This window comes from Chaetodon auriga, chromosome 15 (genome assembly GCF_051107435.1).
Source record: "Chaetodon auriga isolate fChaAug3 chromosome 15, fChaAug3.hap1, whole genome shotgun sequence".
NCBI lineage: Eukaryota > Metazoa > Chordata > Actinopteri > Chaetodontiformes > Chaetodontidae > Chaetodon > Chaetodon auriga.
Genome location: NC_135088.1, coordinates 24735834 through 24761197, shown reverse-complemented (window position 1 = coordinate 24761197; position 25364 = coordinate 24735834). Strand labels below are relative to the sequence as shown.

At 40.0% G+C, this 25364-nt stretch overlaps 2 protein-coding genes across 6 annotated transcripts in view; one reads left to right on the top strand and one right to left on the bottom strand.

Annotated features, from left to right (window-relative positions):
* riox2 (ribosomal oxygenase 2) overlaps positions 1 to 2196 on the bottom strand; it is a 92821-nt gene extending 90625 nt beyond the window's left edge. Inside the window, exons 1-2 of one of the 5 annotated variants that reach the window (XM_076750254.1) lie at positions 2094 to 2124; positions 1096 to 1169 (exon numbers count right to left, since the gene is read on the bottom strand). In XM_076750254.1, the coding sequence (XP_076606369.1) occupies positions 1096 to 1116 (21 nt within the window). In that variant the 5' untranslated portion in view covers positions 1117 to 1169; positions 2094 to 2124. Of the gene's footprint in view, positions 1 to 1095; positions 1268 to 1501; positions 1615 to 2093 lie in introns of those variants that run through there. The other 4 variants (XM_076750256.1, XM_076750255.1, XM_076750253.1 and 1 more) reach the window with 4 other exon arrangements.
* hlcs (holocarboxylase synthetase (biotin-(proprionyl-CoA-carboxylase (ATP-hydrolysing)) ligase)) overlaps positions 1225 to 25364 on the top strand; it is a 44521-nt gene continuing 20381 nt past the window's right edge. Inside the window, exons 1-6 of the mRNA XM_076750250.1 lie at positions 1225 to 1735; positions 4034 to 4174; positions 5628 to 5790; positions 6530 to 7569; positions 10222 to 10401; positions 16660 to 16940. Of these exons, the coding sequence (XP_076606365.1) occupies positions 1463 to 1735; positions 4034 to 4174; positions 5628 to 5790; positions 6530 to 7569; positions 10222 to 10401; positions 16660 to 16940 (2078 nt within the window). The 5' untranslated portion in view covers positions 1225 to 1462. The remainder of the gene's footprint in view (positions 1736 to 4033; positions 4175 to 5627; positions 5791 to 6529; positions 7570 to 10221; positions 10402 to 16659; positions 16941 to 25364) is intronic.

Sequence of the window (25364 nt, the reverse complement as noted above, 5' to 3'; positions counted from 1 at the left end):
TTATCTATTTACATCCAGATAGTTGAAATATTACAGCCCCAGGGTCTCTTAACACAACACACAATGCAGCAATGAGGGAGCAAAGGCATGGAAGAAGATGACTGCTAGCAAATAAACAGGGGCGCACACGAGGAAGTTTCCAAAATGTTTTTTGAAAATCTAAAAAATCTGCTATGGAAATATTTCTGAGGAAGGAAATGCATTCAACACATTTGTTTGATCTCCTGTATGGTAATAGTGAATTTGATTATTTTTCCTTGTAAATTTTCCCCCAAATTATGCAAATAATAATAATTTAAGTGTTGTAGTGCATCACAAGAACACTGACGTGTTAAGTGATTTTGGTGACAGTGAAGTTGCTGAACATTTTTGTATCACTTCGCGGTTTTGCACAAATACACAGTCCCTGCGCACTCGTTTGTGTTCTGTGCACTCAATGCCACCTGCACACAGAAATCAATGCAATTTATCTCGTTCAGTGGATGGCTCATGATTGAAATTAGGTACCTCATTACCAAACTTACTACGGTTTGAAGGAGGTGTGGTTTGTGCTTGACAAGATTTTGTTCATGAGTTATTGATCCGGGACGATCGAATTTGTGAATATTTTTACAACTTCACTGAACTGAAATACCAAGGATACGCTATTTTAACCGCGTGCGATGAAACAACTGTAGGGCTTATACACTAACAGTTATGGAATAAACCATATCATCGTCGATGCCCCCGACAGTGAAGATTGTATCAGCGTTACAGCATTCATTCATTCATTCATTCATTCATTCATCTTCTATACCGCCTATCCCTTTCGGGGTTGCGGGGGGCTTCTTAATGTGAGGCACGTGTGCGCGTGGCTCACAGCAAGAAGGCTGCACCGTGCCGCCCTACGTTACAGCATTTTGGCTTATAAATAATTCAAGACGAACATGCGGCCGCTCCCGCAAGGGATACAGTTCTCGCAGCGAAGCAGACAGAAAACAGAATCACGCTTGAGGCACGGCAGTGACGCAACCTACTCACTGCTGACAGCGTCCCTCTTTAGATAGCAATATTTGGTGTAATGTTGTAGTTTAACTACACTTCGTAGTCACTCACCTTTCCCGCAGCCTGTGACATGGCACAATCACTACCCCACGTGACCGAGTAGCGTTTCTCTGAAATAGGCCCGCCTAGAAACGACATAGCACAGGAAGTGACCTGGACGTTTTGGTTTCCTGATATTACAAAGCGCACACGCGCGTGAGGTAAACGCATGTGTTGAAAGCGTCTTGTACATCTCTCCGCGGCAGTTCTCCGCGGCACAGGCGTCAGTAATGCGCATAATGTTTGTTACTCCCGCCATTGAATTGAAAGTCGAGCAGCCGTAGCAGTTAGCTTTACAGCTAACCGCCAGTAGTGCAGTGTCCGCTGTGAACGTCAATTTACATGACAAGAAGAACAGCCAGCATGGCCTCCTACGCGTATGCTGTTTAAGATGTTAATAACGTTGTGCTACGTCTACCTGTGGGTGCGCTTTCATAAGTGCTACTCTGTGCTGATCCGCAACAGTCTGTCCCGACTTAACAGCAGCAGCAGTTTCAGCTTCAGCGTCTGTTCCAGCTCGACCTCAGCAGTGGCTACAACACCGCCGACTAGACGCCACACAGCCGCACGCCGGCAGCCCAGCCTTCCTCTAGCGGAGGACATCGTCTTCCTCCAGCTGGGAGACAAGGCCGTCTATGTCACAGAACCTAAGGTTAGATATTGGAGCTAACTTATCATTTATAGTTAACCTAATGATATCACATTGATGAGGGGTGAGTTGCCGCTGCCGGTCCCTGCTGCAGCTTTGTTGTGATAGCAGCGATGTTGAAAGATTTAAAATGCTTACAGTTACATAGCATAAATACATATTTATATAATAGCATGAGTCTCAAAGGCTTGTCCGAGTTTGTTTTCGTGTGTCTTCTTTGCCTCTTTCGACAAGCGTCACAAAGGTGAGATTTATACTTCATCAGAAGTACTTTCAAACGGTATTTTTAGGTTTTACAAGAGAAAAACTTAGAGGTTGAAGACTTAACTGCTTTGTTGGTAAATGTAACTGGTAAACCCACCTCCGCTAAACAGCAAGGCACAGCCGCTTCCGTAGCTTTTCAATGGGAACAGTCCGACACAAACTTCCACGCAGTGGGTGACACTGTTCCGGAGGGAGCTATTACATAACCTCTGTAGGAAGTAGCTGCTGTTTTATTTCTCAGGCTGTTGCTAACCTCTCTGTTGATGGTCGTTGCACAGTTTCCCAAATTCTTGTCAGTATTTCGAAAGCTGCAGATCTTCTCTATACATTTTTAAAGTTTAATTCCCCAAGTTCATTTTTTGAACAAGCTCACTGATGGAGATGTAACAAAATGATATGAAGAAATTGAAACATATTTCATTAATCACGAGTCCTTTGTGTTGCATGGCAAAAAGTTGATTAGTTGAGTCTGTGACCCAGAGCAACAAACATTTAAAAATGTATGGCTGTACGCAGTTTTGAGCACTGCCATTCTGGGGATACTAATTGATATCATAATACAGATATTGTCTTTGTCAGTTATGGAAGTTCATAGGAGACTATATAAAAATGATAATGCAACTTGAAAATGAAAATGTAATTCCACAAAAGCATTCTAATTTTCCTTTTATGAATGTGTTATTTGGTTGAAAATGAAAATGCAATAATCCAATTTTTGTCATGTTCACATACTGTTCAGTGACCATATTAAAATGAAAGCAGAAACGCTCTCATTGTGCAAGCATTATTTAAGTCACAATTGAAATGAAAATTAAGTTTTCTAATAATCCGGAAATTAAAATGAAAATGACATTTGAAAATTTCATTTTCAAAGACTTACCCTGTGGACAGTATTCAAATGCAATAAGGGAAACGATGTACTTGCTCATTTAGCATTCCTTTTTCCAACTTACTAATGTAAACAGTGCATTCAGTCCATTGCATTTACATTTTTATGTCATCACACTCCAAAGAACAATTTGAAAATGAAAAAAAAATTCTAATTACTTGAAAAGGAATGCAGTATGTGACTTTTCATTTTCAAAGACTTAACCTACTCTAAAGTGGACAATATTCAAATGCAATAAGCAAAAAAGTGCCTCAGTCTATTGAGTCAGTTGAAAAATCCAAATGAAAAAAATATTCAAATGAATTTTGGCAAGTCAGATAGAATAGTGTAATCATAATTTAATTCTGTACACACATCATGTTACGTACACTCTTATCATGTGTGTGACTTGCTTAATTCCACAGGGTGTAAAAGCAGATCCTTTGAATTTTCTTCAAATAGAATATGATGAAATGAAGAGTGTATGTAACATGATGTGTGTAGTTGTTGCATTTGAATTGCATCTGAATTGTGGTTGTTGAATTTTTTCATGGTAAATCTTATGAAAAGTATGCCATTGTCGATAGCACATGCTACGACATCAAACAGGTAGGAACTAAGTGAGTGGACTTTACCGAGAGGAACACACCACAAAGGAATGATGATCTAACTGAAGACCTGCCTCGATGAGAGGGCTAACAGATTACTTCTTCATTTTAATTTAGTCCATTTTAGAGAATGACAACCTGTAAATGCACATACAACTGACTGGGGGCAGTGTTTCCTTTATTGAATTTGTATATTATTCACTTTGGAGCAGGTTATGTCTTTGAAAATGAAATGTGAAAAGGCATTTTGCCATAAATGGCAAATTATAAAGTTATTGTGGAATTCAATTTTCCATTATCATTTTAATATACTTTCCTCTGGGCTTCCATAGACAGTGTTTCTGTAACTGAAAAATAAATTCTTTTAAGTGCAGTGAGCACCATAGATCATTTGTCTTGTTATAATATAATGCCTGCAGCCACGATGTCATTATGTCACTGTGTACTGTAACTCTGCTTCTGCACAGTTGTTGCATGATTTGATGCCATTCTGTGCCTGCCTTGGAATGACTGCCTTGCAGTGTTTGGAGTTATTTTCAGATGTGTCTGTACTGTCCCCAGGCATGTGATGACCTCAGCCAATGGACTCTGCTCTTGGGGTCTTCACTGGTTTGTGGTCCACGAATAGAGAATATTTCATTCATCATTGAAGCTACAGGACACAGAGTGGGCTGCCATTTTCCTCGCACATCAAATAAGAAAGTAGGCACCACACATTGCTTGACGAGTAATATTCGCAGAACAATCATTCAAATTTATATTTAACTGGCTTTTAGGAGGCATGTTTTGGCCTGCTTTCCCCAACACTGAACTTCCCAAATTTGATGAAAAATACATCCATGTATTTAAAAATTAAATTATTAACTGTATAAAAAATACATTTTCCATTTTGATTCACTTCACTTTACATGTTATAACAATAGTTTAGATGAACACCATTTGTTTTTTTTAAAAAAAGTTTGATGAAGAAGGCATGTATATTAGTACCATGACATAATATCTTCATACTAAAGATGGCAATAACTCAGAACCTGCTTTTCAGCGACAAATACACAAATTAAAACAACAGGTGGACCACCTTGGCTAGTAATTCAAGCTGGAAGCGAATGTCAGCCAAGGACAATCTCTGTACAATCACCACAGATATTATTTACTCTAGCCACTTTATTGAAGTATTTTTTCCTGTTTATTGTTTATGCCAGTAAGATATCTTTTTAATTTTATTAGTAATTGTATTGTACTTCACTAATTCGGTTACAGAATTATATATTCATATATCTCATCTTGGTGCACTTCTGGAATGTTTGTTTTGCACCTGGTATTTCCTGAGCTCTGACTGGACTTGAACTGGGTGTTCTTCCACCTAATGGAAAATAGCATACTGGGCTTTATTTTCAATATTATGTCCATGCATGCATATCTCCTGCTTTCCTACACAGCATGTTTAAGTTTGATGCCATTTGTTAGCTTAGTCTTTAAACAGAGAATCAACTCAGGAACAAAAATTTAATATTATGATGTGCTGAGGGTGGCCCTCCTAGTCACTTCTCAGTGATATTAATTAGATGTATCGATAAATATGGCTTAATAAGTATTAGGAGATTGAGGCTGTGCAGTAGATTGCCCATCATATGTTTGCATATATAACTTAGTGAGCTATTTTGTTTGCTTAAATAATAAATATAAAACCTGCACACATTTTTTTTTTTTACTATTTTCTCCATTTAGAATTTTACTATTTTCAAATTATTCAAACTTTCTACTTCTACTACAGTTGAAAGTATTTTTGGAACTTTGGAAGTTAATGTTTGAACCTTCATCAGTAACTGTCCATCCTGCTAGGTAGGACTGGTTTTAGTCCCAGTGTTGTCATTGTTCCCATGACAAATTCTTAAACACAGGACCAGAAAGAGCTACCCACAGCCGGAAAAGTGGGTTGCATTCAATATAATGTAATACAGTGGAAAAGGGTAATTCAGCATCAGTGTGTTCAGCAGAGATTTAATCTTGTGGTCAAGTTAAGAAAAAGACAAAGAATTATACTGATGATGATGATTGATTGATTGAATAGACAGGACAAAATGAACTCTATACTTTCCCTGTGCTGTGGATCAGTACAGAGTTTTAGTTAGCTTGTCGTGTGTGTTGTCTGCAGGTGCTGAAGTGGTCTGACTACTGTCTTCCTCTGGCCTGTAGCCCTGGCCAGCCATTTCGGGCAGTGGCTCAGGCCAGTGTAGATAATTTCAGTCGGCTGGGGGTGGCTTTTATCGAAGATCGGCTTCATCTGGACAATGGACTTATGCCTTCAAAGATAGTCCGTATGTTGCCTTCAGTAGCAGTACATTCAATTGTATTTTCACATCCCCATCTCTTGTCACCTTACATAAATGCTAATCTTGTAGCATTATGTTCTATTTTGGTAAGTTAATTAAGAAAAATAATAAGTTCACCAGCAAGACTAGGTTGTCTGTAAATGTCTTATTTTAATTTTTCAATTTTAATCTTACATTTTAAGTGGTAATTTGTATTTACAAACACACAAAATTATCACCCACTCTCCAGTTCCCCTCAGGCACACAGAGGGTTTTTGCCTCTTTTAGTTGATTATTTTTTTATTTATTCATTTTTTTGTTTTATGGCTCACAAGCTCTGCTCTCATCAACCTTGTTTCCAGCAGCGGTAAGCAGCTGTTGTCAGTGTGAAGAGCGGACAGATAAAGCTAGCAAATATCTGGTGAACATAGTGAAGTTTTTAGCACCTAAAGAGCCAGAATTTTTTCTCAGGAGTTGGTGGAAACTGAACCAGAGATCAAAGGATTACGAGTATTGGACTTATATTCATTGTGACTCCAAATTAGTGCTAATGCTGTCAGCTGGATGTGTGACTATACAAGTCTTTGCAAACACATTTTCATATCAACTTGCTTATGTTTTCATGCCTAATTTACTATTATCAATAGTTTGTTAAGATATTAAAATAAGTACTTTTTTGTATTTACAAAATCTAAGTCACCAGATTGCACTGACATTTTTGTACATTTCTGTGACATTCCTATAGCTGTCCTCCTTCAAGAATCCACTCTTAGTGCACTGTTGAAGAAGCAGTGTCCACAAACTCCAAAGACTGAGACATCACACTGGCTCTGTGGTACACAAACTGAAGAGGGTGTTGCTGAGTCTATGCTTTGTCACTTGTCAACTGACCATCAGCACTTAAACTACCGTAAAGGCAGCCTTCTCCTCACCCCTGAGGCAAAGAGGAGATTAGAGGAGCGACGAGGGTCTGAGCCACTCCGCAGCACCCAGGATCTTGGACCTGTTTGTGACTTGGAGGACCATTCTTTGGGGAATCATCACCACATGGAGGGCCATGGACACCATCTCCATCTGTCCAGCTGCCATGAATGTTTAGAGCTTGAAAACAGCACCATCCTCTCTGTCAAATATGCCTCAGCTGAGAACATTCCAGACCTTCCTGATGATAACTCAGCAGGGCTTGATAGTGGGGATGAGACTCTGGATGAACTTGACCAGGGTGCCAAATGGTTTTTTGGTCAAGGCAGCAGATGTGACCGTAATGACAAACCACCAAATGTTTTGGTGTACACAGGTGGTTCCCAGGAGCGTTTTCAAGCAGTTAGTCAGCTTTTATCAGAGTGTATAAACATGGAAAACAACATAATATACCCCCTCCTGCCACAGCAGGTTTTGAGTGATCCTTGGCTGGACAACACCAAGCTTCTGGTACTGGCAGAGGAGGAAACTATGCCCCCCCAGCTCCAGACCCGCTTTCTCACCTACTTGAGCCAGGGTGGTAGGGTATTGGGGTTAGCCTCCACCCTCTGCCCTGCAGGCCTCTGTCTGGAAGTCAGGGAGGGGCGAAGCAGGCAAGTCAGCAGACTCAGCTTCACCAGGGAAGACTGCACAGAGCTGGAACTGAGCTTGTTGGCAAGTGGGAAGGTCTACATCAGGAATACTCAGGGAGGAGGGCAAGTGGAACTCTGGGGGGAACTGAAAGGCGATGTCCCTCACCAGAAGGATATGGTTATAGTCAGAGTTACCCACGGAGGGGATGGCGGAGAAGCTGTGCTCTGTCAGGTAAAGACACACGACATTGAAAATGATGATTGTAGTGAACAGGACTGAATATTGTTTGAAATATTTCAAGGCTCAAAGTTTTATCTCATACAGTTCAGCCAAAAATTCTGCCCTATGATAACATTCATTTTGGATTGACACTGTCAGGGAGGTATTAATTTAATTGTATGTTTTTTATAGAGGTTGTAGTTTGCAGTGGTGTTGAACTAGATTGAATTATATTGAGAGTTGTTTCTGATGATGATGACCACATTTACAAATATGAAGGGCAAAGAATATTGGAAACACATTTCAGTACAATGTGACCCAGTTCTACTCCACCTCTATATACGGACCTCAGTAATAAGCATGTAGTTGATTTAGCACCTCTCTGAAAGTTTGAACAAAAACTAGTAATTATAAGCTTCGTAAAGGTAGAACGTATGGCAGTGCAGTTGCACTGGATTGTGTTAGATTGTATGTGTTTACCTAATAAAGAGAACAAGGATAGTACTTTTCAATATGTGCATTAGGGCCAGGGTAGCATAGTAAGGAGGATTTGCTAAAAGGTAAGTGTGCAATGACGATGATCATCATTAAAGTAGTAAGCTTAGGGAGTTTGTATTTCTTTACATATTTGACAGCGAGTCCTGAGCCACAAGCAGCTACCTGCATCAGCCCATAGTTACTGGTTCGGATACAACAGTCACCACAGGAATGATACCATTGGCGAACACTGCTATGAATCTCAGAATGAAAGAACAAAATCCACAGTGCTCATTCTGGATAAATAGAGCATTCTAAAGTTCTACTGAAGCTACACGTATGCAATTTCACTTAGACAAATCAAGTGTGTGTCTGCCAAAGTTACAGCCATTTTAGTATGACATTTCCTTTTGCATTTGCCTGGACAGTGTTTCCTTGTTGAGTTGTAGTGGAAAGATAGTATCACAAAGAGGGAATTTCATACTAAAAATACATTAATTTTGGATGATTAGAAGACTCAGTTGATTTGTCTTACTCTGCTGAAGCCTCATGTTAACTTCAGTTAAACTTCAGAATGCATTTTGAACAAAAAGAGGACTGTGGATTTTATCCTGCATGAGTCACATTGGAATCACATTGGGAAGGGATCTCTTAGTGACAAGGTTAAACAGGAGAAATGATTACAGCAAGTTAAGAACTGTTTCAATGTTGTGTTATGACAGAATTGAAAAAATGTCAACCTATCCTTCTAATGAAGCAAAAAAAAAAAAAAAAAAAAAAAAAAGTTTTTGGCAGCATGTTATAGACCAGCTGTGAGTTCAGTACATAATACATAACAACCTCAGTAGGTGAAAAAACTCCTAAAATACTATCAGATTAACTGTCCGGTCCGATAGGTTTTTGAATTTTTTTCTGTTATTTCTCAGTTTATTTTAATCATATTTAAAGAGAAAACAAATGGTGGAAATATTTATTAGTATTCCAGGTTCTGTTTTAATTCAAGTGATTTTAAAAGTGCATGTTGACTAAAATACTATTGAGACATCTACACAGAGAAAGATGTGACCTGAAATTTTGAGCATCTGTGTGTACCCCCATGTGAGGGAGGAGGGACCTTGGAGAAAACACTGCCTTTTATTCTGTCAAACTCTCTGTAGCTCTGACTGTAGGCTAGTCTGGAGGGAGATGCTTCCATAGTAGCTTAGGTCAGTTATCTTCCTTTAACCATCCTTTCAGACATTGCAGATATTGTGGTCTTACATTATGGCGTGATTGCTTAATTTTGTTTCTAATGCTATATATAAATGTGTGTGTGTGTGTGTGTGTGTGTGTGTGTGTGTGTGTGTGTGTGTATACTGTATGTTTTAGTTCTATGCAGAACAAGCCTCAATTGAATGCATGCTCCTTTTCCCAACAAAAACCACCTTCTTTGTTGCTTGTGTAAAATCCATTTGCACTATGGTTATATGTGGTCTTCAGAGATGGAGAATTTTTCCTGCAAAACTGACACAAACTGCATGACATTAGTAAATCTGTCAGAATACATAATCAAACTCTGTTAACATGTCTCTTCTAATTATTTGCCCGATCCTCCTTTAAATACATTTGAAATGAGGAGAAATGTACCCTGAAAACACACAAATGACATGCAAAGGGAGACTCCAGACAGGCCTCTGTTTGATAAATACAGTACGTGTTGGAGCAGAATGTGTAAATGCACTCTGTACTCCACAAAGTCTTATTTTGATGGATGAATTGGAGTGGTTGATTAGCATTATTGTGAAGTCTGGCTGGTGTGGAAGTTGAAATTCAATGAGTTTTGTTGCTGCTCAAAGCTACTTGGAGAAGGAGACAATGCTCAGTTCCATAACTGGAAGCATTCCCATGTAGCTCAATAAATAAAATTAGTGTTAGGTATAAATTTAGAAAATGTTTAATTAAGTTGTAATGGACAGATTTTGATAGGTGGAATTTGTTGAAGAGCATACACAGGGTGGGATTGAGTGTTGTGAGTGCTTGTTTTTGAATATATTGTCAGGATATGTCTATACTGTGCAGTGCAGATTAATAAAATGTATGTTAATATTTGCAATAGAAAAAGAAATGATAATTCCTGCTGGCACTGTCCCTAAAGTAAGTAAATGTTTCAAAGCTGGATAGACATGCTCTATGTTTTCCCTTCTGCAGGTCCACCTGGAAATTGCTCCTGACTCTCAGAACTTGACGTCAGAAGGTTTTGATGAACTGAAGGTCAGCAATGCACTGCGTTATGAAGTCTTGACAGAGATCCTCACCTCTCTGGGCCTCAACTGTGAGCTAAACCAGACTCCAGCTGTGAGCCCAGTCCACCTGCTGGCTACCTCCAAAGTAAGTGCTCATTTCTCAGTACTTTGTCAGGTAGAATTAAGATAAGGTCACAGGTCACACTGGAACAAGCAACACCTTTTCATCAACACCATGTCCAAACAGTTTGTCCACATAACATGACCCATTATTCCCTGTGTACAGTATATAGCTGATAGACCTATAAATGTGTAAAGGTACGCCTATTCCATGTCAGATTAACATTCTGGCAATACATCTGTCACAAAAGAATAAAAGAATGGAAGAATATAATAATATAATGAAATGCACAATATATAACATTTCTACATTAAAATGTCCCAAAAGTTCCCAACAATGTTCAAAGCAAGAGAAATTCACAATTTTATTCAAGGTTATGATGTGTTTCGTTTGATTGCCTCCAATAGTGACATAGGAAACACCATATGATACTTCAAAGAGCCAGGAAGGAGATTGGTCAATGTAACTACATGTAGCGTGAATAAATTGCTAATATATTACCTTGTCCATGAACATTTCTGCTTGAGTCTTGTCAGATAGATTTTCATAGGCAATGTTGGTTTTTTAACAATGAAGCCAACAACTCCCAACTCATCAAACTACATCTTTCGTTTATGTTGTTTTGATTAAGGGAACCCTAGTGGTAGAAATTACTATATACGGTGCATTTAAGTGAGAGAATGAGAATCAAAGCCGTATCTTGTCCTGAGGACAAATACCAGTATCATCTAAACATTCTTACAGTCATTCCTTCACCCATTCACTCATACATATAAGCAGTGAGCATCACATTGTTTTTATTTAAGTTAATTGTATGAACGGCAACGTAGATATTTTGTATACAACACATGTGGAAACAGTTGAGCTTCCTAAACATATGCAAATATATGAGCATATTAGGACCAGTCTTACAGCAGGTCTGTGTATGCGGAACCTATACTAACATGTGTGGGTAGTTAATCAGTCTTTGATCAATGACTGACAATAGCTAGTGCTGCCCAGTTTGACTATCATGGGATTTGATTTTTAGAAACATCAAAGTTCACTTTATCTTGAGGATACCGTTATTGAAGATGGTGTTAAGAATCAAAAGCTCAAAGAAAATTTTTGGGATGATTGAATTAGGAAATTGATCTGAATTATTTTGTCATAGTTAGAGTCATATTTTGGGGCGGCACGGTGGGACAGTGGCAACACTGTCGCCTCACAGCTAGACGGTCCCAGGTTCTATTCTATTCCCACTGTGGGTGCTGGGGCGTCCTCCACCATGCCTTCGGTTCCTGCTCGAGGAAAGGGGCCTTTCTGTGTAGATTTTGCATGTTCTCCCCGTGTTCACCTGGGGTATCCTCCATTAGGAAAAAAAAAAAAACCCGCTAAAAACATGCAAGAAGATCACCACCTGACCAACGGTGACAAAAGGAACTGGGTCCCCGGGCGCCGCTGTCGGCTGGCAGCCCACCGCTCCTGGTCTGCCACAGAGGAAGGACTTTCCAGGATTGGTCAAATGCGGAGAAAATAATTTCACTATGCATGGCGTGTGTGCAGTTTCCCCCTGTAGCATGTGTACTGTGATAAATAAAAGTGTGTGTGTGTGTGTGTGTGTGTGTGTGTGTGTGTGTGTGTGTGTGTGTATATATATATATATATATATATATATATATATATATATATATAGTGTGTCATGGCAGGAGATGTGCATGCATGGAGATAACATTGAAAATAAAGCCCAGTATGCTTGATCTGAATTATTTTGTCATACAATACAATACAATACAATTACTAATACAATGAAAAAGATATGTTACTGGCATAAACAATAAACAGAAAAAATACTTCAACAAAGTGGCTATATTAAATAATATCTGTGGTGATTGTACAGAGATTGTCCTGGGCTGACATTAGCTTCCAGCCTGAATTATTAGCCAAGGTGGCCTACCTGCTGGTTTAATTTGTGTATTTGTAGCTGGAAAACAGGTTGTGAGTTATTGCCATCTTTAGTATGAAGATATTGGGCTCTATTTTCGTCCCCTCCGCTGGCGGTGGTGCAGGGTGCGCACCCCGTGCAGTGGTATTTTTGTGCAGCGCTGGTGGTGCGCACTTGGTATTTTGGTAAACTGAGGCGCACAGAGGTACGCCAGGATGGACATTGCGGCGCAGTAGGGGGAGGTGTCGGCAGGATCAGCTGGCGGATTTGGATTTTCGGTCCATTTCGGTCCACACCGGTGGCGTAAAAGTGCGCTGAAAGCTCACCACCCCAGACCTGGTCAAGTCTGTGCGCCAGCGGTGCGCCGCCGGGCAAGTGGATTTTCGTAAACCGGTGGAGTCATGCGCCCACGTCACCAATACCTCACAGGCAGATTTCCACAGTGTCTGGCATTTCACTGCGATCAATAATTAGCAACAGCCACGATTCAATGCAACTGTCTGAGTCAGCACATGCAGTCAGACCAAAATTTATATATTTTGATCAGTATCTCATCTGACCACATCGCAAGTGCGTTTGGCACACGTAATGGTTACTCAACCTGACCGAATGTACACAGGTGAAACAGGGATGCAAACTAATCAATTAACGTCGCTGTGCCAACCAGAAGCAGCCGTGGCATCCTACAGAGCATATATACTGCATCTATCTCAGAGCACACAGAGACAGAGAGAGACAGACACACAGAAAAAAGTGATGATCGTTGTCCGCTATTACCCACGCATTTCATTCCAAATACAAATATTATCATTGTAATGCTTAACGTTATCTACAAAGATGGAGTACATCATTGCTTTGAGGAGGAGGAGGAGGAGGCCGAGGATTTACCATCTAAGGACCTCATATTTAGACATGAGTGAGCAGGAGTGCACGTGGGCCACGAGAATAACGCCTTCAACACTGTAGGCTATGCAATTTTCTTTAATCATGTACTCTTTTGCATGTCACAGGAACAAATTACATCTGCCAAGGGAGGTCGTCGACGTGGTAGCGTGCATTGTGGCCTCTGATGCGCACCCTGGCTGCGCTCTCCCGGTCGCGGTAAGGGTGACAGCGGCTCTGACCTTCTTTGCCACTGGGTCTTTTCAACATACCGTGGCCTCAGTGGTGGGGATCGGTCAGTCCGCTGTCTGCTTGGCTATACATGCAGTTTCCTCCAGTCTAGTCCGACATGCAAATAAGCACATAATTTTCCCTGCAACACCTGAGAGCCAGCTGAGGTGAGAGTTCTTGTTGAAATGTTGATTCCCTGGGGTCTTGGGAGCAATCGACTGCACTCATGTGCAGTTGCGCACCCCAAAGACCCCAGTGAACCAAAGGGGGGTCCATTCCATCAATATCCAGGTGATCTGTGACTCAAATTGCCTGGTGACAAATGTGTATGCCAATTTCCCTTGGTCGGCACATGACTCGTTCATCCTGGCGAGTTCTAGCATCCGTACAGTCTTTCAGGGGGACACCCCTCTGGATGGGTGGCTGCTAGGTGATAACGGCTGTCCACTGAAAACGTGGTTGATGATGTGATATATCACACAACAAGACGGCAGCGTGCCTGGACCTCCTGGACCAGAACGTCAGTCTCCTCCTGGGAGATATTTGGGCGTCGGACAGTTTCCTGCGTGGGCTCAGTCATCCTCGAAACTTGCCGTGCGCCTCGCCAGCGGCGTTTTTAAAGTTGAGGTGAGGAGCTGGTATGATTGGTGAAGATTGGACTCGGCTGTGTCAAACCCACTCCACGCCTTCTCCCCTCACTCCTTCTGAGTTGCGCTGCTGGGTGGGACTGAGATGATAAGGGGGAGTAGTTGCGCCCGCAGCGCAGTACACAGCAATACCAAAGTCTGCACCGCCATGCCCCATCGGCAAAGCGGACCTGACTTTGTGCTGCGCTGGCGGCGGAAACGAAAATAGAGCCCAGTATGTCATGGTATTAATACATATGCCTTCTTCATCAAACTTTGGTTTTTTTTAAACAAATGGGGTTCATAGTAGGAACTAAAAATTGTCACCTCGTGTCTGTAGCTGTACTGCCAACAATAACTATGAACAGGCTTATGAGGAGAGTCGAGCAGAGGGGGATCACCTGGGGTTCATTATGTCCAGTTTATTTTGAGAGGTGATAATTACATTCTGTACGTGTTGGTATTCAACTGATGGTATGAACGTATTAAAATCTGTGGGTGAGGAATGCGTGTTCCTCAGGCTCCTGCTACACTTTATATACAACTCAACTCTGAAGCGTCATTTTTGAACAAAGCAGTGTCAAGTTTGACAGTTTTTTTTGTATGTTTTTATGCATTTCTAAAATCACCGAAAATTAAAATCAAACAAAAAAGACTAAAAAGTTCACGAGAAGCGAAACTAGACTATGTTCAGGTCACGAGTCACAGACCAGGGACACCGCCTGACTTCTTTCAAAGCTAATGCAAACCAGCTCAGTGTCAAGATAAAGGCAATAGAGACTAAATGAATCGCTATAGAGGAGAGCCACAGGAAGCTAAAGGCCAAAACCATCAACCTCCAGTCACATAGCTGCTGCAACAACATAAGAACAATCAGCCTGCCTGAGTCAGTGGAAGGTCCACAGCACAGATCCATCTTTTCCAAGCTGCTGATGGAGCTCCTTGGTGATAGGGTCCTCCCTTTACCACAGAGCCTGACCAGCAGAGTACTGAATGGCAAGCCAGGCCCTGGGGTCAAGCCACGAGTGGTTATCGTGTGCATCCACCATTTTAAAAAGTAGGTAAATTGGCTTTCAAACTAGTTATTACAAAATTCTGCTTGTATTTGTCCAGATTTTAAACTGAGATTTAGATTGAGCACAGAGAGACTCTCCCTTCAGATTTGAAAATAAACAGACTTTGATTGTCAAACTCTGTAAATACAGCATTGTTCACAGTGAATGTCCTACTGAATTAGCAGTAAGCAAAACATATTCTTGAAATTGTCTCATTATAATGTGATGTCCTCATGAGAACAAGCTCCACCATCATGTTCAGCTTGGCTAGTAAATATAACACAAAAAAAATCCCTTTTGTTAGAATCAACAAGGAATTGTTCTTATTTTGCTGACATTTCTCCTGTATATCAATCTGGATGTGAAAGAACATGACAACAATTGCAGCCTTACATTTGGATTGTATCAATGGTTTGGTCAAGAACAGCCACTAGGGGGAGCTGGAGCTCCAGGCTGAGAAACAGGAAGTAACAATCTGAGTCTCTCTTCAAAGCAACTCTGGTCACATTCCCAAATTTGACCCCTCCACTGGCTAGTATTAATGAAGTGAGGTGTCCTTTCTGGGCACAGAGCCCGAGTCCCATAAAAGATAGTATTAACATAATATTAGTTGAAGTAGCAGTAGTATTATAGTTGCTTTTGTCTTCATTGTAGTATGTTTGGATTACTATGTGACCTGTGACCGTGCTGCCCCATCAACTTTGTCCCAACATGCATCAGGCTGATGAAAATGAGGGCTGCAGAATTGTTTCCAGATTGCTGGGTCAGTTTAGTAGGAGAGGTTCATACCTCAGCATGTCTGTGGAATGGCCTCTCTGCTTTGAGTAAACTTCCTTGGATTGCTTCATGTAGCTTTTATTCAGTCATAAAGTGACGAGTGTCAGTGTGTAGTGTGTACAGTGTGCTGCCGTACCACCAAACTAGAGGGGCACCTTCACATTGAGGGCACCTTCTTTCCTCAATTAATCCTTGGCACTCCACCAAAATAATAGTTTGTTGGGGGTTTTTTTGTTTGTTTGCTTTTGCTTTTGCGTAGCACAGAAGAACCACAGCTTGTATTTTGTTGTACAAACCTGTGTTACAGAAGAGTAAATAGATTGATCTGGAAACTTGGAACAACTGCAGTAATTGCAAAAAACGATTTTGTTTTCAGTACAAACCAAAGGGGCTTGTAACTAAGACAGACATGTATTTGTCAATCTCTCTGAAAATATTGAGAGATCTACTAATATATTATTGGCTTTTGGTCTTATTTTTGTTAAAAATAAGAAAAATATATACAATAACACTAGACTTATCCTTAAAGTTAAGCATTTTGCTTTCCTAATAGTATGCATCAAGGCCTATGTATATTGCAATGCAAAAGCTATTGAAAACCTTTCAAAGGGGCTGACTTAGGTGGTCAGTGTGCCAAGTGGTATATCCAATAACACGTTAAGGCAGAAAATGAAGTGTGGATTTGACTGTAGATAGCGTGTCTGTAGAGAAATGCCTGCCATCTTTCATATAAAAGAAACAACTAATGGTAATATTGTCTTTCTGTGCTTCTCTGTCTCCTACCCAGGAGGCCAAGACCAGCTTCTTGAATTGGCTTCAGACACGTGCTGATCAAAATGGCCTCCTCACATTGTCCAAGGCCTCCTTCAAGATGGTGCCCAGTTCTGAGCTCCAGGATGATCCATTTTTGCCTGAGGGCTCTCTGGCACTGGTCATTGACTCTTCAGAATCCCAGTGCTGGCCACAGTTCAGTATGGAGACCTACAGCAAGAATCTGAAGACCAGCATACTGGGGCATACCCTGCTGTACGCTGAGGTCACCACGTCTACCATGGACCTGTTAGAAGGGTAACACACATCCCTCTGCACCTGTTTAATGTATGAAATATACTGAGGTTGATCACTGAGGCTGCTAGGAACATATTTGTATATGTGTATACTTTAACTGTTTTGAAGAAATATGTTTTTCTGTTTAATGTTTACAACAGTAACATATCTTTAGTTTTACTCCACACCAACTGCTTAAAAACATCCAAAATAGTTAAAAATAGCCAAGTGTGTTCAGTTTCAAGAGTTACTGAACCATCATTATTAAAGTTAAAGGAATAAATAGTCCTATGTATCAGTTCTGAGGGCTTTTGGAATATTTACTCAGAGCTCTGATTGGACTTTTTTTTAATCATCTTTAAGCTCTGGGAGCTCTGAGCAACTATGGTACTTTCACCTGACAGAAAAGAGTATACTGCTCGTTATATAAATCACAGAATCAACGCGGGAAGGGTAGTTGAGATATTATGATGTTTGCTTTGTTTTTAACATTAGCCATATCCCCACCCCATGTCTGTAATTTTGCAGCATTTTGCTGTACTTTCCTAGAGAGCTTTTTTTGTCTTAATGGCCTACTTCTCACCTTTACTTTTTTCTCTAGCTTGTTCTCTCTTTCTTCCACACTGTCCATTTTTTTACACACTGCTTAGCCATGCACACTCCATGATCATATCATCAGGTTGAAAGCAGGCTGGGGAGTGATGGTCTACAGTTCTGAGTGACTGTTGTTGCCCCTTGTTGTTTTATGTTTGGTTGACCTGTTTCATTTTGCATATTTAACACTGGCTTGACAGTCTGGGACAATGAGCTGGCCAGACCTCGGGTTAATTCTCCCAGTGCTATCAATGGCCAGTTGAATTCACACACCAACAAATGCCAAATTTTCTGTGCAGTTGTAGATCTCTAACATTTTAAACCCCATGAGAATTTTAGGTTAGTGTGTTATCATTTGTTTCTTCATTTTTGTGTTTTTCTTAGGTTGTTCACATTGTTTTTGCACACTGCACATTAGGAGCTCCACAGGTAACCTTGTGTGACAATTGTGGAGCTCTTGACCGTCATTACAGATATGGACCATGGTTTCAGGCATAGGCCCCTGTTTTGTTTGTTCAAATGCACACATGTACCGTAACAGCACAAAAAGATGTGCATCAAAATCCAAGCTAAAGCTTGCTTGACCCGATTTTCACAAATAACACCTCAATTGACTGCGGTCATTCTTCTTGCAAGGCTCCTTACATGCTTGCTATTAACTTAAGTAACAGAGTTAAGTTGCATGCTTCAGACAAATTTGTGCAGAGGTGTTCATAATGCACAGGAATTTGACCAGCCTTATTCTTTGCAGGGGAAAGCCAGCAACAGTCCCTCTTCGTGCACATGATCATAAACAGCGGGGAAAATTAGTATTGAATGCGTTAACATTTTTGTCAGTAAATATATTTCTAATGGGGCTATTGAAATGAATTATTCACCAGATGTCAGTAACAACCAATGTCATCAACAAATACAAAGAAATCTAAATAAATAAGTCGATAAATTGATGACACAGGCATGAAGTGTTGAACACATGAAGAGGAGGTGCAAAAAGGCATGGAAAGCCAAGAGACCAACTGAAATCTGTCAGTATTTAGAATGCAATCCTGCCCTCTCTCAGTGCAAATTAACATCAGGTGGTTTTGTGCTCATTCATGGCCTATAAAAAGGTTTCTCATGACCTAAGTGTCACACAAGAAACATGTCATGATGGGTTAAAGCAAAGAGCTCTCGTAAGACCTTTGCAACCTCATTGTTACAAAACATTGTGATGCCATTAGTCACAGACAAATTTCTAAAGACTCCACTATTGAAGAAAAAACATGTTGAAGCTCATTTGAAGTTTGCTGCACAACATTTGGACAAGCCAGTGAAATACTGGGACAATATAGTCTCGTCAGATGAGACCAAAATTTAACTTTTTGGCTGTCACAGCACATACCATGTTTGAAGGAGAAATGGTTAAGTTTGGAGGTGGGAACATTATGGTGTGGGGTTGTTTTCATCACATGGCACTGGCAGACTTCATAGAAGGAAGAATGAATGGAGAAATGTAGAGACATTCTTGATAATAATCTGCTGCCATCCACCTGGATGCTGAAGCCAGAGAGAGGGTGGATATTTCAGCAAGACAATGATCCTAAACACACAGCCAAGGAAACTCTCAGTTGGTTTCAGAGAACGAAAATAAAGCCTCTAGAGGGGCCCAGTCAATCACCCGACTTAAATCCGATATAAAATCTATGCAAAGAACTGAAGATCAGGGTTCATAGAGGAGGTCTCCGGAACCTTCAAGATTTGAAGAGAGTTTGTGTGGAAGAATGGGCCAAAAGCACACCTGAGCAATGCATGTGACTAGTTTCTTCATACAGGGGGCGTCTTGAAGCTGTCATTATCAACAAAGGCTTTTCTACCAAGTATTAAATCATTTATTTTCAGTTGCCGTGTTCAGTACTTTTGTGTTATTCCACTTTATTTCACATAGCTTAATTTATGGAGTTATTTGTTTTGATTTCTTTATATTTCTGGATTACTTGGGTTGTTATTCACATCTGGTGAGCAATTCATTTCAATAGCCCCATTAGAAATATGTTTAGTGACAAAAATGTTGCCATGTTCAATACTTATTTTCCCCACTATAGCTCTTAGTGAAAAACAGTTGAGCTGGAATCAGACAGCTGTTGAATAAATTAATCAACAAACCCATGCAGGAAACAGACCACCAACTTCCTGATCTGAAATATTCTGTTACACTTGCATGTGTACATGCATATTATGGTTGTTATGAGCATGCGCACATACAAGTATTGATGAAAAGAGGCAGATGTTTGTACATTTATGCAGCGTGGCATTTCACCACCACACGCATGTGTGCAATCACATGTTCTCAAAGTACATACAAGGACATACACACATACCTTCACCACCACAACCAAAAAAAACAGATAGGAAGCATTTTGAGATGCTCCCCCACTATTGAGAACGAAGTTCATCTTTACCAATGCAGTTGACACCAGCCAAGTGAATGAAAGAAAAGATAGCGAAACAGCATAAAAATCCTAAAATGAATCCAGTGTGTGCGTGCATGCATGCCCACACATGCTTGGTGGAAGGTAGACAGGCTGGAACTAATTTAATGCCTAAGTGACCTCACTGCAGCAAAGGCAAGTTGCACCTAATAGACTTCTTTGTCTGTATCCACTGGAGTAAAAGTAGCTGTTGAGCAGGTCGATCAGGCAGCAGGTGGGAGCAATTAAAACTGTCATAAAGTTTGAAAAATGGATTGTGGAGCAGCACTGAGCTGATTGGAACAGACAGTGTTGTCATTAAGGTTATACAAAAACTAAAGCAGGATGAATGAGTAGGCCATATAACCCCAAACCTGTAGCTGCAGATTGATTTCTCTGCAAATGTTTGAGTTTCCAGATGTCCCTCTGGAGTAGCCCTGATTAATGTTATTATTAAGGAATGCTTGTTTTATTTCTTCAAGCATTTGTGTTAGTATTCAATATGATCCTGAGTATTTTCAGAGAAAATTTACCATTTTGGTAGAACTGACGGTTTTCAACAGCATTAGCTTGTGGGAGGTAACAGAGCGCAAATAGCATTGGGTTTTTGCATGGTACCCACTGATGCTTTGCTATTGTGCAATGTGGCATATAATATTTTGTATTCTGTGTGTATATTTCAGTGTGGCCACATACTATCAAACAAATGTTATTGTAAGACAACCCTCATTTAGTGAACTGGATTTAATGGGCACACTGATTTTACACATGAAAATCCAATGAAATGGCTCCCCATCCAACAGGGGTACAGGGGTTATTCTCCAGACTCTTTTTTGGCTCTGAGCAGTAAATTCACGAGGTCTCTGTTGTTGCCTGTCAACTTACATTCATGATCTCAGTGTTAAACCGGGATCGTGGACACACTTTGCTGATACTGAATGAGGCAAAATATGTGAAGCAGTTTTGTAAAAGGGTTTGTAAAAAGCCTAGCGTTACACATCTGAGAAAATCTTATTCTCGTATTCTTTTATTTTTAGTCCCAGGCTGGGTTTCAAGCCTTATTACTTTATACGCTCAGATTTGTATTTAGTTATTCTTTGATTTCTAATTTGAATAAACATTAAACAGTATTTAGGTAAAGTGGTTGTATGACTGCTTATATTTAAGCAGTGTGTAATAATTGAGAACCTAGACTTCTTTTATCACTTCTTTTATATAACTTATTTTATCAAATAAACAAAGTAGAAAAATCGTCCATCAACAGAGGAGGAGGTCTTCAACACCACCTGTAATGCTACCCTGTCATCCCTTCCCAGGAGATTTAACAAACATTCACATTTGGCCTTTTGACAACTCCAACGCCTGTCATTTACACTTGGCCTCAGGTGATACTAACGACACTAATGACGATGTTACAACAGCCAGGAGCATTAGCAACCAGGTGATCTCCATGACAATGATAACCACTGCAAAGAGGTTAAATACCTGGGGCTCCCCACCAGTCAGTCAGACCTGAAGAAGCCCCTCTGATGAAAGGCGAGATATTTTCAAGTCCTACAACCAAGTCCAGCCCTAGATCACTGGTTCCCAGCCTGAGGGTCCCAACCATCTCTACAGGTCACTAAAGGTTCATGCAGGATCACAAGGCCTTCTTGATTTTAAGGGGTGTTTTAAATATACAGTAGGCCTATATCTAAGAATTTTATTCACATCTGTAAAGAAAACTAGTACACAGTTTAAATAACCAAAGAGACAACAGGACAATGGCAAAGCATCAGGGAGAAGAAAGCACTGAATTTGTCTTCATTTCTGTATAAACAATATTGAACACGGCCACTATTAAAGTACACAATATAAATGTAGTAATATGTTGTGGTTACTTTATCATAGGGGCTCAGTATCTTGCCCAAGGACACTTGGACATGAAGACTGCAGGGGCAGGTGAAACATCTTCTAGAACCACAAGCAAATCCAGTTGCCTTTGGAATCACTTCGAAGTACCATGACCTAGATGAATGAGAATCTTCACAGACACATTGTGAAAAATGCAGTCACTGTTTCTTGTGTATCTTAAACACATGTTTTTAAAATAACTTATTTTCCTAACCACCAAAACTGAAATATGTTCAGTTTATATTATATAAAACATTGAAAAGCCTCACATTGGAAAAGCTGTAACAAGAGAATGTTTGGCATTTATAAACAACTAATAGGATTTATCAAGTATCAGAATAGCTAGTAATTAATTTTCTGCCAATCAACACTTGATTTATCAGCTAATAGTTTCAGTCCTGTTTATACCTATTTCCACCTATATTTCTACCTTGCAAATATAATAAGCAAAGAAACTTGTGTAGATTTGTGTGTGAACCATATAGCAACATTATAGAAGTTCTATTAAGTTAAATTCTCTCATATTTCCTCAAAACTCTCAATTAACATGTTATTTTCCTTAGAATTTATCCACTTTCACTGTATGACAGGTGTGTGCGAGTATAGGCGGCAATCTCTTGGTGTTAAGGGATTGTTGAATGGCTGAAGTGTGGAAATATTTATTTGTGAAAAGGTTGGAATAAGAGACTATAGGGTTTTTCTAACACCACTTGGCTGGTCCAGAGAGCATAATGATTCTTTTCCTGCTCTGCTGAACTTGATCCCTGTGCCTAGAGCAGCACACTTCCTATTTGTTGACTTTTTCATCTAAGAGCTTCAGGCACAGACATGAAAACCCAAGGGCCCACTTTTACTTTTCTTCTCCCCCCTTTATTTTTCCCTCAAAAATGGAGATGGCTACAGAAATAGAGGCAGCACTGGATGTAAATTTAATTCTGATTTTTTTTCCATTCTGCTTGTGGTCATAAGAATTCTGTTTTACATGCTGTGTGCACATGTGGAATGTATTTTTGGCATTTACCTAATTCCACTAACATTAACACTGACTCTGACATTATTCTAAAATTTCAACTTCTGTGACTGAGAATCACCTAAACGGTATTATACAGTAACTGCACTGCAATACCTTCACACACCGGAAATTTGAATGGAAAAACAACCTTAGCAAGGGACTTTTCTACTTGAAGCTGTTCCAGTTTTGGGGCTGCCCTGGCAGTGTTTGTTTTGACAAGCCAATATATCCAATGTCCTAACTGACTGTCCTGTTTCCTGTGAAAAAATATAAACCACAGGGCATACATAGGGTTTGGTGGAGAGAGAATTGATTCCTTATAGCTGTGGCAATTGATTTGATTATAAAAATCAAATAGCCCAATTGACCTTGCATGCTTCACCTGCAGTTCTAACAGATCGTAAGCAGATGCCTAAAAGTATTGGTTTCTTACTCTGGGGAACATATGATTCAGTGTTCGACTTGAACTTTTTATGTCCAGTAGAAGCTATGTTGTACTGCAGTTGTGCCCAACCAATTTATCTGTCCTCTCACAGCTATATCAGTATTGGCATATATGTTTTCCGGTATCACCAAAACCTCAATAGTGTCATCACGTAGTTTGTCCGACAGAGTGTGCTTCAATTACAAGAAGTAGTAGCGATATGCAAGTCATGCATGCATGCTCAACAAGGAAGAAGCCACCGCTCTAAAACTGCCATAAATACAACAGACCACAGTTTGCAATTGCACATGGGAACAACGATCTTACTTTTTTAGGAATGTCCTCTGGTCTGATGAAACAACCCTAAACTGTTTGGCCATGATTACCATTGTTATATTTCGAGGAAAAAGGGGGAGATTTGCAAGCTGAACAACACCATCCAAACTGTTGTTGTGGAGTTGTTGTGCTGCAGAATGGACTGGTGCACTTCACAAAATAGATAGCATCATAAAGAATTAAAATTATGTGGATATATTGAAGCAGCATTTGAAGACATTTGTAAGGAAGTTTAAGCATGGTCACAAATGGGCCTAAAGTGAAGATATTGGAGCGTCCATCACAAAGTCCTGACCTCCAACAGCAAATTTGTGGACAGAACATAAGAAGTGTGTGTGAGGCAGGAGGCCTAAAAACCTGACTCAGTTGCACCAGTTCTGTCAGGAGGAATGGTTTGAAATTCCAGCAACGTTTTCCACTGCAGGGAAGAGCCAGGAAGTCCAATGCGTGGATGAAATTGTGACCACAAACAAAGCTAATGTCTGCATTTTTTTTTACAAGCTTATGTTAATCTTCTTAAAAGCGTAAAGTCTCACATTTTACTTGCGCTGTGAGCAAATTGTCTTAAAGGATGCCTGAAAGGATAACTCTTGCTTGATACAACCTGGACATTATTGTCATAAGTTTGGCCATTGTTTCTATCAGTCATAATAACATTGTACTCACCAAGTTAATTTCCAAGATAGTGGGAACATGATGGTGTCCCTGAAAGGCTTACAAACACAATATATCAATCACGTGATTTGATTAATTGCAAAAATGTTTGGGAATATTTACCTGTAAAGTATGAGGTAAACTCAGATGAAAAGGCTTCATATGGAAAAAAGGGAAATTTAACTTCAAACCTTGTTGTGTGGAATTTAACTGACATGCCTAGTCATCCCTGGAAAATGTTTAGAATAGGCTGGCACTTTCAAAAAAAAAATACTTGGCAGGTGAGTGGATGAACCATCTGTCTATCACTGTCAATCTTTTGCACATCAGACCAATGAACCATATGATGTAATTGGACTGTTGCTGAAGCCAGTTGGGATGCATGCCTAAAAGTAAAGGATGTAGTAAGCTAATGACTTACCTGTGTCCATATATACAGTTCAGTTGTATCCAATGCAGCAAACCTCATTTCTTAACTTATAAGACTAATAGTGGTGAACACTGCATCCTGCTGTAGGACTTACATGAACTGAACTATGAACCATGTTTTTAGAGATGACATCAGTCACACACACTGTTAATAGTGTATATAGCATAAAGTGATAGCATAGTCAGCTCTTAAAATGGACCACTGTGAAATAAACTGTGACTGTAGTTTTCCTACCCATATAAATTCTAACAAATGTGGTTTCTTAGACAATGTTAACTTTTAAAAATATGGAATTTATCATTAACACGATCACTGCAAATCCTTGTGAACTCTTTGGGCTCAAAGTGTAACAAACTGTATTTTTTTACCCCACAATTGTGGGGTAAAAAAATACAAAATATGATGAAATTACACTCTAGATTTGGTACTTCCTCTGTTTATGCAGTTACACGTCTGGCATAGTTCTAATTTATCTTGAGGTCAGAATTAATGTATTTACAGTACCAGGCAAAAGTTTGGACACACCTTCTCATTCAATGGATTTTCTTTTTCTTTTTATTATCTTCATTGACGCAGCACTCCATTGCTCTCTTTCATGGTCAAATAGCCCTTACATAGCCTGGAGGTGGGTTTGGGGTCATTGCCCTGTGAAAAA